General features: G+C 41.4%; 1 protein-coding gene across 1 annotated transcript; it reads left to right on the top strand.

The window, feature by feature from the left end:
- Window positions 1-1,418: 1,418 nt before the first annotated feature.
- LOC134135929 (uncharacterized) lies at window positions 1,419-16,456 on the top strand. Its single transcript, XM_062567615.1, is given in 5 exon segments — window positions 1,419-1,517; window positions 1,607-1,714; window positions 15,932-15,953; window positions 15,956-16,076; window positions 16,078-16,456. Coding segments are annotated over 5 exon segments (729 nt in total).
- The last annotated feature ends 1,043 nt before the right edge of the window (window positions 16,457-17,499 follow it).

Genomic DNA, 17,499 nt, shown 5'->3' with positions numbered 1-17,499 from the left:
AGAGAGGTACAGTTGAGAGCGTCTGAAGTTAAGCTCCTGCTCTAAATCATCCCTCCAAAACTCCATATTGTTGATTCGCCTCTCCACTGAAGTGAACCTTTGTGAGTCTCTCCTTTGGTATCGAAATATGAAATGTATGCACGCTAAATGATGCACAAATGATCCACAAAATGCCACAAAAATGATTAAGGACCTGGAACATCTGACATATGAGAAGAGGCTGAGAGAGCTGGGGCTGGTCAACTTGGAGAAAGGAAGGCTCAGAAAGGATCTAATCAATGTTTCTAAGTATATGATGAGGAGGAAATAAAGAAGATGGAGCCAGACTCTTCCCGGTGATGCCCAGCAATGGGCCCAACAGGCAATGGGCACAAATTGAAATAAAGGAAATTCCATTTAAACATTAGAAAAAACTTTTTTTTACCATGAGGGCGGTCAAAGCACTGAAATAGGTTGCCCAGCAAGGTTGTAGAGCCTCCATCCTTGGAAATACTGAAATCTGACTGGGTGTGGTTCTGAGCAATCTGCCCCAGCTGACCCTGCTCTGAGCAGAGATTTGGACTAGACAATCCCCAGAGGTCCCTTCCAACCCCAACTATTCTGTGTGTTTGTGCAAACTGACACTAAATAAGGCGTATTGCATCTGGGGTGTAAGAGCTTTACAGATTCCGCAATATCTTTCGGCTTTTCCTCAGTTCTGGCATACAATGGGCAATTTGCTGTCCTAATAGCATCCTTGGTGATAGGGCACTTTCTGCTTACTGTGCCCTATGGAAGAGCTGATGAGTACAAAAGTGTTGACAGACTCAGCGGGAAGATCCCACCCCAACGAGAAGGTTGCGTGCGTGTGCCAAATGGAGCAATTCCAGCAGGTAAGAAGCATCAGCTTTCAAGACATGAGCAGGTATCTTTTGATGTGAAGTGCAAATGCCACACACATGTAATTTTATGTGTTTAGCTTTTTGACTGTAAAACAAATGACTGTGGACATACGCACAGGAATCAGGGAAGTCAAGAAAAACAGAAGAAAATTGGCATCTGGATTATCAGTTGGTTTTGTCATCATCATTATTACCTGTAAAAAAGTAGCACTTTTTGTTGCTGTTGCTAAAGCTGTTCTTTTTATCAGCCTGACAAGTGGTGCAGGGACAGTTGGAGAACACTGAAGGACACTGGACTAGATTAGAGAGCTACAGAGCTAGTTCTTGTTTCCCAACCAGAATTAGACACCTAGGAAGCTGATAAAGAAGATGGATCATGTTATAGCTTTTCTACAAGATAAAGGATCAAGCCTAGAGACCTGCTACACTAAGGTTGCAGTACAAGGTTCCTGAAGTTAGAAACACAGGGGTTTTGAAATATGTGTTATTAATAAGTGCAGTTTCAGTACAGAATGCACATATGGGACATAGGGGTCTATGGGCGGTAGAAAGCCAGGGAGCAGAGCCCACATGGAAAGTCAGCTTCCTGGTTCCCCAGCAACTGTAGGCAAGAAATCCCTTGTGATCCAAGCTGCCGTAAGTACCACTAAAAGAGAGCTAAGATAGATGAGTGATATTAGATATAATCCATCTTTGCATCTTCTTGTTTTTATGCTCTTTTGTAGCTGTGTTTTGGGATCCATTGCTCTTCTTTGGTCTTCTTTGAGGTTGTCTGTGGATATGGAGCACCTCACCAGCTTTGGGAAACAAAGCATTTCCCCCGGGAACGAAAAGTATGGCTTTAGAAACCCTGTGCTTGGAAGCAATGATAAACTGGGATTGCCAGGAGCAGGCTGGGGTTTGCCAAGAACAGCATCTTCCCACCTTGGGAAAGGGTAGTGTCAAGTTGCAGGGCACAGGCAGTAAAAACAGCACTGAGAGCTGTTAACCAGCACAGCCCTGGCAGAGGGCAGAGGAGGAAACCTCACGGTGTCACGGCGGGAGTCACGCTGACTCTCGCCTCTGCAGTTAGCCAGAGACAGGAGGCTCAAGAAATTTCTTCACTAAGACTGTTCTCTTGCCAAAACTTAAGACAAGAGCCTGGTCTCCGGCTGAAAAACAAAACCCCATGTACTAAGGAAATCCAACTCAGTTTGTTCGAATTCTTTACTGCATCTCCAACATACAAGTCACATTATCATGGTATTAATAATGCGAATACAAGTATCCACATAACCAGGTTGCTTACCGTGTTTGAAGCATATTCTTAAGGTTCCTACGATATTTTTCTCTTTAAATGCAACCTCTTTGTGGCCCTTGTTAAATTTTATGTTAACCAAATTGCAGTTCTAACTAAAATAATCTCCTTACCATAGTGCAGGTAGTTTCTGTGGGTAACTGGAGAACACAAATAGCATGGATGTGGGGACAAGTGCTAATAGCTCACAGTGCTGGATTTTGCCATACTTCGTTTCCAAAATTGGAAACTTGCCAGTTCATGAGAACATTCTAATTTTGGAATATAACTATGAAAACTGAGAGTCAGAGGCCTCTTATGGTCATACTAACAAGTTGGCAAAATGCTTAGATAAATGTCTTTAAATGTAAAGGATATTTTACAAGCAAAGACAAACTTTCAGAGGGGGATGGCAACAGATGGAGATCTCCTTAGCGATTTTTTCTACATACACTAAAATCTATTCAGGAGTGTGATAGGGATGAGTTCAAGACTGTTAGAGTCAAAAGGAACACATTTGTTTTAATAGCACCTGAAGGCAGCTATTATTTTCCTTTTGAACATTCTTCCAGAACTCCTTCCTGTTAAAATGCTCTTTAAATTGTCTGTAGTCACTTCTCTTGCTTAAATGAAAATATACTTTTGGTAAAATGAAAATGTATTAAAAAAGGAAACTTAATTTAATACCATCCCACCTAGACACAAAATGGTTAAAAAGAAAAGTACCAGAACACTAACACTTGGCTAAAGCCAAGAATAATTTTGTCTACAACCTTAAGGATCCCATTCAGAGAGGCATAAAAATGGTGCCCCCAGACAGCACAGACATCCTGTGGATTTGTAAATCATTTGGGTTGATTTTAACGTCTAACTACATTTTTCATTCTGCAAATTGAACTAATCTCGTCTGAGAATAGGTTCACAACTTTTTTGTGCTGTCCTGCCCTTGCAGCCTTCCCAGGTGTCTGTCCTCTCCCCTGTGCCCCAGCCCCGTCCCCTCCACTCACACCTTCTTCCTCCCACTCCCTTTACCACCTAGAAAAAGCGCACCTCTCAGCTGAAGGCAGTCCAGTTCTTTGCTTTTAGGAAGTCACAGAAATCTCCTGTGAATGCTATGTTTGACGACAGACCCTGTCCAACGGGAAAGATCTGTTAAGCTGCTCATTTCACAGAGTGCACCGACGGCTGGCTGCCTTGTGCTGTCCCTCGGCGGGTGATGCCCCCACTCTGGCTCCAGGGGAAAGCACCACCCCTCCAGAAGGGGCGAGGATTTTTGTTTTCTCTATTACATTTCTGGAGGTATACAGTATATGGGACAAAAATACTGGGCACCATAAACTCCTGTTTGAAGACAAGGTCTTTGAAAAGATCTTAGCAGCCTTCACCACTTCAGTCTGGCTTTGAGGCAGCTCGTGCTTTTGAAGTAATTAGTAACCAGGAAGGCATACCCAATTTAAACCAGAATATGCCGGCCACAGACACACAAAAAGGTAATCAAAATTGGTTTATTGATATCAAAAGCTACTAGCAAATTACAGCTTACAATTAATTTTTCCTATACAATAAGGCAGATAATCATAAATAATTATACTACCATCTAGCTCCTTCTATTGTCATTCCATTAGCTGGTGAAAATCTTGGCCAGAAGGAAGCGAGTGGGCCTCCCTGGTGCCCAGCAGGCCAGTCACAAAGTCAAGGACAGAATATCTGGCTCTTAGAAACCTAAACCCGGTGACTTATCCAAGAGACCACACTACCTCTCTGCATATGTTGAAAAGATATTCTAACATTTCGTAACATACATAAAGGAAAAAGAAAAAGAGACTTACATGTGTTTGTGATAAGTAAAAAGTGTTTAATTCCATATCCAAGCGTTTGCATTTTTATATAGGTGATTTAAAAACTTTGGCAGAGGTCCTGTCTTCTTACTGCTCAAAAATCAAATACAATTGTTGAGCAGTAACAAAAAAGCATTCTCCACGAAACTTGGATCTGTAGAGACTTTACAAATGGTAAGCATGTGGTAATGGAAAAATGGACTGTAATGGACTGTACTATGGACTTAAGTTTTAGCATTAGTTACATGAAACAGAAGCATATGCTTGCATCAACCAAAAATTAAGACATTTTCTGCCAAACTCTTTGGCTCTTAATTTTGTACAACAAGCTGTAGTATGATGGATGCTTAGTTTCTACACTCGAAGTATTAAAGAGTAGGAAGAAAATGTCTTAAAATGTCTTAAATCTTAAAATGTCTTCAGCAGTAGGCTGCCACATTTGTACATTGAAAATGGGATTTGGTTAGCCTTCCAAGTGCTGGCTTATTATACCAAACTAGAACAGATTTACATATATTGCTCTGACAGCAAAACAAAACCAAAAAAAGCCGAAACAGCCCCAAACTCCTTTGCCGATAGAGGCAGTTCCTCTACTAGCTACATTTCAACACAGCAAGTGTGACATCATCAAACCCTAATATTTGCACCATAATTTTTAAAGCCACAGTGTTAATGTACATAATGACCTCAGAGGAAGTAGTGTGAAATTTTAACCAAAGCAATTGAGTTTTTAAAAAAAGTATATATTTTTTATTTTTTAAGCAAGATCTTTTAAAGTGAACAGATACAGATGACTGACAAACAATACTATTTCCCCTTTGTCCTGGGAGGAAAAGTTATTTAACGATCGTAATTAAAAATTAAGACCAAAAATTCTGCTATTAATAGAAAATACCACTTAATGTTGAACTGGAACAAAATACTTCTATACAAGGCTAAGTCTCAAAATCTATCAAGGACATTGTGCTTAAAACATTTTACCGAATTTGGGCTCCTCTGGATTACTGCAGCTGCATTACACTGCATCATGTTAATCAGTCTGCAAGCTGATAAATAGATTTGGGATAATTTTTGCTGGAGCAGCTATTTCTCAGGAAGCAAATCTTGATTTTATTTTGGTCACTGTTAAATTAGAAATGCAGACACATACGCTCCAAGCACTGAATAGGATTTACATTTTGTGTTTAGGCACACCTCTCTGAAAATAAAACCTAGGGAAAAATTTGGTGTAACACATATGCAGTATAGGCCCTCTGAGTATTTAATACTAATTCTTAACACAAGTCTGTACCAACTCCAGAGATGGATGTGTACCTATTTTGTCCTCATTAGATTCTCTTTTTCTTCCTCACATATAATCCTCAGCATATGTTCATTTTGCGATTCCGCTGCTAAAAGACTCAATCACGTGTACCACAGGCTGAGTTCAGAGAAGTTTAACTGCACTAGGATTTTGTCTGAGTAGTCAAATACAATAGGACTCGGCCCCTCTTTTGCATTCTCAAGATAGCAGTGATTTGAAATAGAAACCAATTCCTCGAATTAGGAAATCACAGAACAGTGGCTTAACTTGGTCCGCCATATCACCTTTTTAATTTAAATTAAACAATCTTTGGTGGTTGTTGAATCTGTCAAAATTTGTGTTTTATTTTTTATTGTGACCCCGCTTATTTTCACAGCCTTTGTAATCTGAATGTGTTAAACAAACACTTCTTGTCCAGTGCCTGAAAAAACCTAAAAATCATTTGTAGCTTTCCACCTGAACTGTTTATCCAGTTATAATTATATGCCGGCAGCCCCAGACGTGGGTGGCTGTGTCTTGCCTTTGGTTACCTGCTGTGCTGCCAGCACCTCCACAGCAACAACTGAGGCTCTCGGGGACAGCCTGCGTATCCAAGTGCCTGCAGCATTAACATGTTGAAGTGCAACTTGGTTGCTTCAACTTGACTTGGTTGGCTTTAACTTTTACCTTTATAGAATGAGTATATTAAAAATACAGTTCTTTGGGGGCTTGTTCCTTGCTTGCCCTTTCACTCTGTGAAGTGAACGTGAATACTTCACTTCAACTACCTACATAGCTGCGACTTAGTCAGGTTGATTACATCAACCTGAAAAATAGCACACAGTCCTTGCTTTGCAGTTTTTGGTTGAGATAAACATGCAAAGATACATGCTGAAAATATGCTGAAAAGATAATTATGCTCCTACCACTCTGTCATACTGTATGGAAGTGAAAAACTGTAAGTCTCTTAGGTGGACTGCAAGGTGAGCCCAGCAACCTACCTTGGACTCCAAATACCTTTGGAGCCTTAGATATCTAACACAAGAAGACTGCAGTCTCCACTAGGTGCTTCATAGATCTAACCGTAATGCAACATTTTATGATAAAGTGATGCAGCTCTGAATGAAACGCCCACGACAAAACAGGATTGACCCCATTCTCGCCTGTTGATGGGGCCTTCTTCACAGAACAAACCAGCAACTCCCCCCCCCCTTACATCCCCCGCCAAGATTTTTATTGCATTTATTTGAAGCTGACAACTTTAATTTCAGATAAGTTTACGGTGGCCTCAGTTTTATCTTGAGGCTCCAGATTCCCACGGTTGCTTGTTGAATCACCAGGGAATCCTCTGTCTTGGAACAGGAATGCAAGTGGTGCAGCTGACAACCACTACATAAAACACAAGTGCAGCCACAACGAGCAGCTTATAGCATGTGTTCAAAATACAGCAGGCACTGCCGTCAGTATTTGCCGAATGAAGAGCTGCTACATTCATTTCAACTGGTAAGGGTCAAACTGGACAGGCATAAGCCACTGTTGTGCTGAAAATAGCTGAGAAGAAATTTTAGTTTATGCCGGGAGAGAAAAAGCGGGGCTTTTATAGAATGATTTTCATAGTAACAAGTCACAGCAAATAAAAGGCTCTTTATATCATCTAGTGTTCACAGCTGACACAGGATAGGTACCGCCTTTGCTAACACTGAGTACGAACCCGTGGTGCCTTCTCTGGGGCATGGTACAGAGTGAAGAGGGAATCCGTCCTGCACACGCTTCCGCAGCCGGAGCAGGGCTCTCCCCCACGGTGTTCGCTCCTGCAAAAATGAAGGAGCGCGGACAACAAACGATCCCCTTCCGGAGCTGACGCAGGGAGCCCACGAAGGAGACGCACTTGCTTGGTCCATAAAAAGTTTGGCTTTGTTACTTTAAACTGCACAATTGGCTTAGATTTTAGGGTGATGTTTGACCGCCCAGTACGCTGTTTCGGCTTTTCCTGTTAGGTATGTGAGTGAGTTCACATTAAATTCTCACTGTATTTATTACTGTGAAAACACTATAGAAAGTTCGGGTTCATTCTTAAGAGAATTAAAAGAAACTAATTGCTGTATTTATATTTAAAGTTAAAATTGAAGAAAACTTGAACTTATCTCTGGAATGTTTCATAAAGCTTTGTCTAAAGATTCAAAGTTTTCATAGTTTCAGTATTCCATTAATGTCTAAGATCTTGAACCAGGTGAAGAGCACTATTTACTTGACTGCTGGAATTAAATATGTAGGGCATAAAAACTGGTTGCTAAAACCTTGATGTCTCGATTATGTGACGTCAATGCTTATTAATTCAGTGCTCCAGTTTGGTTTTCTATAGTCACTGGGAGCCACAGGTGAGAACGTAAGCTAGGACCCCCGCTCCACCCATCAAAGTTGTTCCACGATCAGTCTGAGGGTCACTGATCTCTGCCCACCCCGTAGCTCTTGGTCTTTGCATTTTCACTTGACGCCGATTTTCTCCTTCTCCAGCTGATACCATGTGGTGAGGGAAGGTGTCTCTTACCGGTCTTTCCTGCGGCAGGCAGGTTACGCCGCGAGCCTTGGAGCGGGGCACGCCGCTTCGCCGGCACGTCCCAGCCAGGAACAGCAGTTCCACATCAGGAATCCCGCTGCTCTCCCAAATGAAACCGCAGCGTGTGACCACAAAGCCACAGGGCTGTTCGGAAAACCTGCTGCTGGCCAACTGCATTCCCCTGCCAGAGAGCAGCAAACAGGAACACGCTTGGCCTTCCCCGCTCGGAGCTTCCAGCAGGTTACATGACCAACCACGCTCAGGCCTGTCCACATCTGTTTTGCAGTATTCCTCTCATGGGTTTAATTGCACATGTTTACTGATATCCTAGACAAACCACAAAGAACCGCTTGTATAAAATTAACTAACAAAGGAAGGAGAAAAGAAAGAGGAGAAAAAAAGCAGATTTTTAACAAGTATCAATGTAAAATCTTTTTTATTTCTGGATCACAAGTAAAATATTAATTTTATCTCTGCAGATGCTGCTAAGTACAAGTGCAAATTTAATTTATTTTTGTTTAAAAAAAATCTGCAATCTTCACTCTAAACCTCTGGCTTGCTGTTAGTGATGATTTTTTTGGAGAAAAAGAAGAATGTCGGTGAGAGCTTGTTTTTAGTGAGACCCAGGACAAACATACTGCTCCATTTAAAATCTATTAATCCTTTGGGGAAATTGGCTACTTCTAACAAATTGTTTCCGCACGTATTGTAAACAATAGTATTGCCCACTTAAAACTTATGTTTAGAAGTCATCACTGAAGCCTGTGGGGCTTTGATTTGGTTGCTCATCTTTAAGACGTGGGACACTGTTGCTCTACTTTTTGTAAAAATACAGTGTGGAGAAACACATCCGCCACCTCTTCCTTGGGCAGTGCTGCAAAAGTGCCACAGGGACTTAAAGCCCGGGCAGAGTAAATAACACAATTGTATTTATGTCCGTACCAATCCTGCCTTCTCTGTAGGAGGTACGTTGTGGAGACTTGACCACTCTTCGCTAGAACAGCATTCATCGGAAATACGAAAATGTTCAGCCAGAAAGAGATGATACTTGTCAAAAGTATTGGGGGGAGGGAAAAAATACAGGCATGGACACTAAAAGAATAGCTGGAGGCACCTATCAGAGCTACTGCAACAGGCAGGTTATGGTAAAAAAAGGTTCCGTTTCCCTTTAAATCGTGTCATTTATAAAAGAACAAAAGGTGGCTTGAAGTAAAAGGAAGGTAAGTAAATACAACCCCCAAAGAAACTCCGCTTTGCACAGCGTGTTACCGGCCTGCGGAATTCATCCTGGCAGCAGGTCAGTGTGCGGCTGCGGCTGAAGGATGCTACGAGCAGCGCGCGACCTCGCAGGCGCTGAGCCGGACGCCCGCGGCGAGGGCAGCAGCTTCTCCCCGCGGGCCGCTCTGCCTGCGGCACGCGCGGGATGCCTCGCAGAGCCCTCGGTCTCTCCCGCGGGCGGTAATAAAACCAAAACCAGAGATTTTGGGTCGCAGTAAATGCAAGCAGAGACGCTGCAGCCCACCGCTACTCCTGCTCCTCGTAAGAGGGCCAGCTGGAGCCGAAGCACGCGAGCTTGGCGAGCGGAGCCTCCCGCAGCCGCGAGCGTGTCTTTGAAGCAGAGCGTGAAGAAGGGGGGGCTGCAGCTGCTGGCGCGTTTCAGGGAGCCGGCTATCGTCCTGTGCCTGCAGCTCCTGCCGTTCGGCAATTAAGACAGGAATCTGGAAATCCACAGAGCAGCTTCTGGTCATGGCAGTGACAGGATTAGGGGAGAAGGGGCGGTCTGGAAGGACACAGCGTTGGCCGCTTTGGGGGTTTAAACTGATCCCCCAGCCAAAGTAAAGTGAGTGTGGTGGCTGTGGTTTTCATTCAGCTAATATTATCTTGCAGTGTATGTCCTGGAAAAAAAAATTGGCATAGCTGGCAAATCCTGGGAGCAAGGCCCAAAACTGATTTAGCATGAAGGCTGAACTTTCTCTCGCCCTTTGAAGTCTGAGTTTTCCTAGGTGGTGTCAAGGTGAAGGGGCAGAGTGATACAGTAATGCTTCTCTTCCTGCATTTTCTCCTCATCTGATATGAATATTAGAAATCATGGATCTTGGAGATTTTTTAATAGATCTACTAATCCTCCCATGGAAATAAATACAGATTTCAAAATCTCTCCAGAAAAGAGAATCACAGAATGGTCGAGGTTGGAAGGGACCTCTGGAGACCATCTAGTCCAAGCCCCCTGCTCAAGCAGAGTCACCTGAAGAATCTCATACTTCAGAAAGCCACATAGTGTAATTTTCTTCTAAGTATTTAATTGAACTGGTAAAAATGAGTTAGATGATATTTCTTCTTTTTTTTAAGTGAACTTTATGAATTGAAACTGATACTCTGGATTAGAAGTCTAATTTGGCCAAAACACAAAGAAACATAACCAATAGGGAGTTTAATACATATGCTCTTAGACAGCAATTTATCAGAGAAGCTAAAGCCAAGCTGGCATTCTGTAATCTAAATTAGATTTTCTGTTATTTTACCTTAGCGGGTTTCACTTTTCTTTCAGCAATAAAGATTAGCATGCAGAAAGACTCTCTTGCTCATACTTGTATATAGTTGGAAGAACAGTTCAGATGCCACTTGATACTTGGTATGCGTAGCCATACTGAAGCTGTATGCAACCTAATATGTGTTAAGTTAATTTTCTTGCCATAAGCAATGCATTCAAAAATGTTTTAGCAAAGCAAAGCAAATAGTAGAGCAACAATTATTTTGCAAATGTCTATTTGCAAAATGTAATTTTAAATAAATGTATCTTAACAATACTGATAAAATTTTCAAAAACTAACGTCCTACTTTTAAAATCAAGTTGGATACATAACACTAAGTCACTCATCTGGTCTAAAAATAAGTTTCAGGGGGGCTATAACACTAGAATTTGGGTTGATAAAGAGAGGTGAGCTTTAATCACTGCAGAGTCTGGGAGATGCAACTGAGTTTGGCTTAGGCAGACAGTTGTTTAGAGATTCCCTTAATGTAGTCCTGGGTAGGCAAAGGCAGGGGATATAGGCTGGCAAACCTGAGTTGCTGCAGGTCCTGGAGAAGCTGGCAAGCTCTGCTAAGAGAAATGATTAACGGTGGCACTAATCCACTATCCTCTGAATATGGGAGTTTATGGGTTCATGAAAGGATCGTGGTTACCTGAGGAACTTGATTTGCTGCTAAGTCTAAACAGAGCTGCTGTGGACCAGGGCCACTTATGTAACTGTAAGTACTTCTGGGCCCGGCAGGAGACACATCCTTTTGTCAAGAACACAAATCCTAGGTCACTGACATGACTAGACAAAGAAGTTACAACCTTTCCTGCCCATGCCAGCTAACATTAATATTAATCCTAAATTTAAAACTATGCCCAGGGTAGAAATCACTGTCAGACTCTGGCGTAGGTGGCTCCTGTTGGCAACAATCCAAAACATAGCTTGACTATGGCTCCTAGATCTAGGTAGCATCACTGACTTGCCAATTCACAGCAGCCCAGTCTTTAATCCTGCTGCACACAATGACTTTCCTTCTGTCAGTCCCATATATATCACCAGCCACCCTGGCCACACCAAAAGCTACACATGGCTTATTTGCTCCCCTTTCAGATCCCGCAGTACTGTGGAGTCATGAGCACATGCTAGCTTGAATTCTAACCCTTGAAATATTTTATTAATTAAATTAAGCAGGCCCAGTAGAAATGAAAAGGGTAGCTACAGGAAGCCAACTGGCAACAGTACCAAATCTAGCCCCAAAAGCTTCTTTCAAACCCAACAGTAATGCCAATGTTATAACCTAACCTGGTATGGTAACCTAACCTGAACTCTAACCCTTGTTCTCACTCCACCCCAAAAGCAGTTCATCAGTCTAGTCCAGTAACTCTCAGAAGACACAGAGTTAAACACAGCTCTGCCCCTCGTTGGCAGCAACTACAAACACTTTGATGTCTGTTCTAGCTATCAAAGTGACACAGACTCACTCATCTATGTCAGCCCAAACCTATGTCTCACAGCAACCCAGCACCCAACAGTTGTTCAGTAAATAGGGCTGGACTTGCACCTCAGCACACTTTATGGCCCCAGCTTACTGCCAGACACAAGCTGCTTGATGGGTACTATAATATGGGACCAGTTGTGATACAAGATCACCAATTTCTGACAGCCAGGGCTGGAGCCTTTATCCTAACTCTAGTCCACAGTGTAGCTCCTGCCAGACTCAAAACTAAATGCAGCTAAGTATCTCCAGTCCAAAGGAGCTCTCAGTCCAGCCCAGTGGCTGTTTCTAGTGCCCACATGATACTGACCCACCTGAATGCTAATTCCAACCCCAAACTAGCTCAAGAGCCTGTTCTAAATCTTCTGGCAATATAAGCTCACACTCAGCAACACCTGAGCCAATGCTATGAGTAATTCGGGCTTCTTATGATCATATTGGCCCAGACTATACTTAAGCTGATCTTTATGTGTTGACAGTAATTTCAAACAGCAGGCATGGAGTAGGGGTAATACCCAGTGAACAGTAACATGCTTTAAACATGGAGAAGGAAATGGTTTATAAATCTAATAAAGAATTGGCAATACCATACCTTACAGAATCTCTCCTCCCCTGATTCCTTCAATCAATCAGAATAAATAAAATATTTTAATACAGTAAATATTATGTATCTTTTTGATATATATGTTTATAATTTAGATAGATATATATAAAAGTTGGAATACTATGAAATGGAACAATGCTTAATACTAACACAATAGCCTTACCAATTAAGGGATTAATATGAAAATAAAATCAACTATCTTACATTCACACTTTATAGAAAGAAGTTGATTTTCCTTCTGACACAATACTGCACAGAAAATAGAATGTTGGCAGAGATACTGTTTTAAACTGCAGAGAAAAGGATATCAAACTGAATTAGGATAAATAATGGACAAGATGCAATGGTAAATCACTAATCTTCTCTAGATCACAAACTGTATTCATACTATCCCCATGCTTTATATCAAAGACTATCAGCTGTATCAGCTGAGTTTAAAAAATATAACTTTAATAAAAACAGATGTATTTACTAATTATTGACTTTAAGTCAATAGTGGCATCAAATCCTCAAATTCTCTACAATTCATATTCTTAAAATCCAGTATTAATGTTGAAAAGGTACTTTTTGAAGATGAAGAATTAGTGTTAATCCATCTCCCCATCTTAAAAGTAATTACTCAAGATGAAGAACATGCATTGCCTCAACCAGCCTGAAAGGACTGGAGAGAGTCCCACGTAGGGCTATGAGGATGATCAGAGGGCTGGAGCACCTGCCCCATGAGGAACGGCTGCGAGAGCTGGGCCTCTTCAGCCTGGGGAAGGGAAGCCTGAGGGGGGATCTTATCAATGTGTACAAGTACCTGAAGGGAGGGTGTCAAGGGGACGGGGACAAACTCTTTTCAGTTGTCCCGTGTGACAGGACAAGAGGCAATGGGCAGAAATTGAAGCACAGGAAGTTCCACCTGACTGTGAGGGGGAATTTCTTCACTGTGGGAGTGACAGAGCACTGGAACAGGTTGCCCAGAGAGGTTGTGGAGTCTCCTTCTCTGGAGATCTTCAAGGCCCGCCTGGATGCAACCCTGTCTAACGTGCTCTAGGTGACCCTGCTGAGTGGGGAGGTTGGACTGGATGATCTCCAGAGGTCCCTTCCAACCTTACTGATCATATGATTCTATGAACTGGACGTGATGGAGATAATTGTGTCTGGAAGAAGATCCCGCAATGAAGATTAAAAAAGCAGTATTAATGAGCTACCCTTCCGAGTGCTTCAGAGAAATTATGACTGTATAGAAAGAACACTCTCATGTGTAAATACCATTAAACTGAAAATGACAGTAATTAAGTGGATAGAAGTGTCCTTTTTTATTTATTTATTCTTTGATGAAACTATACTTTGATAAAATGCCCAGAGAGAACGAAGTCCAGATCCCACTTTCCAAACTTATGATAAAAATGCTTAAATTTGGAAAGAAGTCAACAATTCAATTTATCAAAAGTATTAATTTTTAGAACAACTTAACAGTATATACATGCATGAAAGTACTAATTCCTGCAGTTTTATGGCATTAAGCATGGATAACTTTTGAAGGCTCTGTAGTTTGTTCTAGAGTTAGGGCTTAGGCTCTCGGGCTTTGAGTGTGTGTAAGCTGAAGTGCACAATAAACTGATTTGTTATGACTCACTAATTTAATTTATTCATATAAATGCTTTTGAAAATTATTCTTATTCTGTCCAGATAGTAGCAAATTTCAGGCTACTATTTATATAGCTCAAGTCAGAGACATTGGCAAAGTTCCTGGGCGAATTCACAACCTTTCTGAGATCCTCACAGGCTTAAGTAATTTGTCTGATGAGGGGAGAGGCAGTGTAGCTCATGAGAACTATTTGGTCTCTTTGGGTTGAATGAGCTCCGTTCTGTACCGTTTTCCAGATTTTTTGCATTTCTCAGGTGGAAAGTAGACAAGTATTTTCAACTAAAATGTTTCCTAGGGCGACTGGAGTGCTCAGCTGATAGCGAGCTAATGCAGCTGGTCTCTATGCAGGACCAGTTATTTCAGGAGGATATTTGAAAATTTTGACAGATTTACTTAGAATTATGTTGTTACAAAATATTTTTCATAGATTATAGTAATGATATACATATAAACAGCTAAGTCTTTCAAGTTTTCTTTTCCAAAAGTGTCTAAATTGCTGACAAGTCAGTCTGAAACACTGTAGTCATGAAGAAAATGTAGATCTTTTATTTTTTAAACATAATATTGAAACAACTGTAAAATGATAAGTAGTTTTGAAAGTAAATTAATTTGTAATAAGATAAGAGAAGGTTATTACCTTAATTTGCCAAACAATCCAATTTCATAAAAGATGACACTGCGGATACAAATGTTTGCAATTGCTAGAAAATGAAATACTGGCCATCAACATATTGCTTACCTTGTTGGAGACTAGGCTATAAAAATTAAAGAGTTGCAAATCACTCCATAATGAATCTTTTTTAATATTCATTAAAAAAAAAGGCTGCAGAGAAGATAATCTAAATCAAGGGTTGAACCCCTGAGACAGAAGTTTAATGAAAGGTATTGTAATAATACCTTCCCAGACAACATCTATCTTCCAGGTACTTGTTGTGAAGTACCTGTGCAGGACATCAAATTCTCCAATCAGAACAAAACCTGTGGTTTCAAGCAACTGAACTAAATATGGTTTTGTCCTGGGTGCATATTTTCTCCAACCTTATGTTCTAAAAGTTGAATATACTTTTCCCTGAGAGCAACTTTGAGATTGTGTTCATCCCACATTGCTAGAAATAAACCACACAGAATGGACACTTGTGCTAAGCTAATAATACAGCATAGCTGTAATAACCAGTTATTCATGATTATCAATACATTAGGACCCTGAAAGAGAATAATGAAAGTTTCTGCTTTAGAAAGATTATGAAAATGAAGCTCCACCTGCTCTGTTCTAGAATGTAACTTAGTTCACATACCTGGTAACTAATACTCAATTACCTTCCTTTTCCTTGAAAGCGTCTGCAGGAGGAAAAAAAATGACAAGTCCTACCTAAACCAGTCCTTCCAGCTGTCTAGATCAAAATCATAGTTCGCTTACAATCTAATTCTACAGGTAAGCTTTCTACAAGTGTACCACAGCTGGAAAGAACAGTAAGCAGTCTCACCTGCACGACTACTATCCAATTTCCTCTCTGAAGTTACCTGGCATACCAGCATTTTTCAAAATTTTATGTTTACCTCTCTGCCCTCTATATCACCTGTAGCTAAGTTTGTGGGTGATCCACCTGAGGGCTGTGCTGCCATTCAGAGAGACCTGGACAGGCTGGAGAGTTGGGCGGAGAGGAACCTCCTGAGGTTCAACAAGGGCAAGTGCAGGGTCCTGCACCTAGGGAAAAATAACCCTACGCACCAGTACAAGCTGGGGGCTGACCTGCTGGAGAGCAGCTCTGCAGAGGAAGACCTGCGAGTGCTGGTGGATGACAGATTGACCATAAGCCAGCAATGTGCCCTTGTGGCCAGGAAGGCCAATGGTGTCCCAGGCTGCATTGGGAAGAGTGTTGCCAGCAGGTCAAGGGAGGTGATCCTGCCCCTCTACTCAGCCCTGCTGAGGCCTCATCTCGAGTCCTGTGTCCAGTTCTGGGCTCCCCAATACAAGAGAGACATGGAGCTACTGGGGAGAGTCCAGCGTAGGGCTATGAGGATGATCAGAGGGCTGGAGCATCTGCCCCATGAGGAACGGCTGCGAGAGCTGGGCCTCTTCAGCCTGGGGAAGAGAAGACTGAGGGGGGATCTTATCAATGTGTACAAGTACCTGAAGGGAGGGTGTCAAGGGGACGGGGACAAACTCTTCTCAGCTGTCCCGTGTGACAGGACAAGAGGCAATGGGCAGAAATTGAAGCACAGGAAGTTCTGCCTGAATGTGAGGGGGAATTTCTTCACTGAGAGAGTGACAGAGCACTGGCACAGGTTGCCCAGAGAGGTTGTGGAGTCTCCTTCTCTGGAGATCTTCAAGGTCCGCCTGGATGCAACCCTGTCTAACATGCTCTAGGTGACCCTGCTGAGTGGGGAGGTTGGACTGGATGATCTCCAGAGGTCCCTTCCAACCTTACTGATGATTCTAAGTTTTAGTATCTGTTTTTGTGGGAGGAATATATCTATTCTACTTAAAAACATGACATCAACAAAATTTTTCATGTTTTATTGTGAATTCAAATTCTTTTACCTGAATAGAATTGAATGTCCAATCCTGAAAGGCTTAAAGAAAATCAGATTTTCCTAAGCAGAGACGTACAAACTAGAAAACGAGCTCTATAATTCAAAACATTTCACCTCTTTTATTGACATGAAAGTTTATTTTAAAATAGACTTTATTCCAGATTTACATATTAACTCTTAGAATACAGCATTAAGAAGCATTTAAGGGTGACCATTAGAAAAAAGGCATGAAAATAGTGTTGTTTACTGTTTGTGCCTATCACAACTTCTGTAGAAAGTTGAGAGTACTCTAGTTGGCTTAACCTGCAGTTAATACTCTCCTTCACGTACTCATTTCAAATAAATAAACCTGCTATTAATTCTAATACATTAATTGCTGTATATATGCTCCAAGTGTTCACAAAGGATATAAAAATTCTGAAACAGATGAACCTAATTTTTTTTTACGTTCTCATATTGATGAATTGCCAAATTAGTCCGTCCACTTTAGCTACTGAAGTGAAAGAAAACATTCAGAAATACAGGCAAGATTCAAACAAAGACTTGACTGAGCTGCTAAATCCAGAGTTGTTCTAAAGTTAGTTCAAGAATAGATTTCCATACTCCAAGCAGTATTTTTTCTTTTTTTTTTTTTTTTTTTTTTTTTGCTAAAAAGTTGAAGTTGTTACTGTGGAATAGCATGAAACAAACTCTGCACCCAGTCTATTTACAGGAAACAAAAGCTGATTCTGAATGAACCTGATGAAGCAACATGTGTGGCCGACACTGGAGTTCGGACCGAGCATTGAGGCTTCTTTGGATATAACATGCATTAACAGAACATCATTTGCAGATGTTCTTTATCCAGTTGGATTCCCTGGCTTTTAGTTATCTCTG

Source organism: Rhea pennata, chromosome 2 (genome assembly GCF_028389875.1).
Source record: "Rhea pennata isolate bPtePen1 chromosome 2, bPtePen1.pri, whole genome shotgun sequence".
Taxonomy (NCBI): Eukaryota; Metazoa; Chordata; class Aves; order Rheiformes; family Rheidae; genus Rhea; species Rhea pennata.
This window is presented reverse-complemented; position numbering and strand designations above follow the sequence as displayed.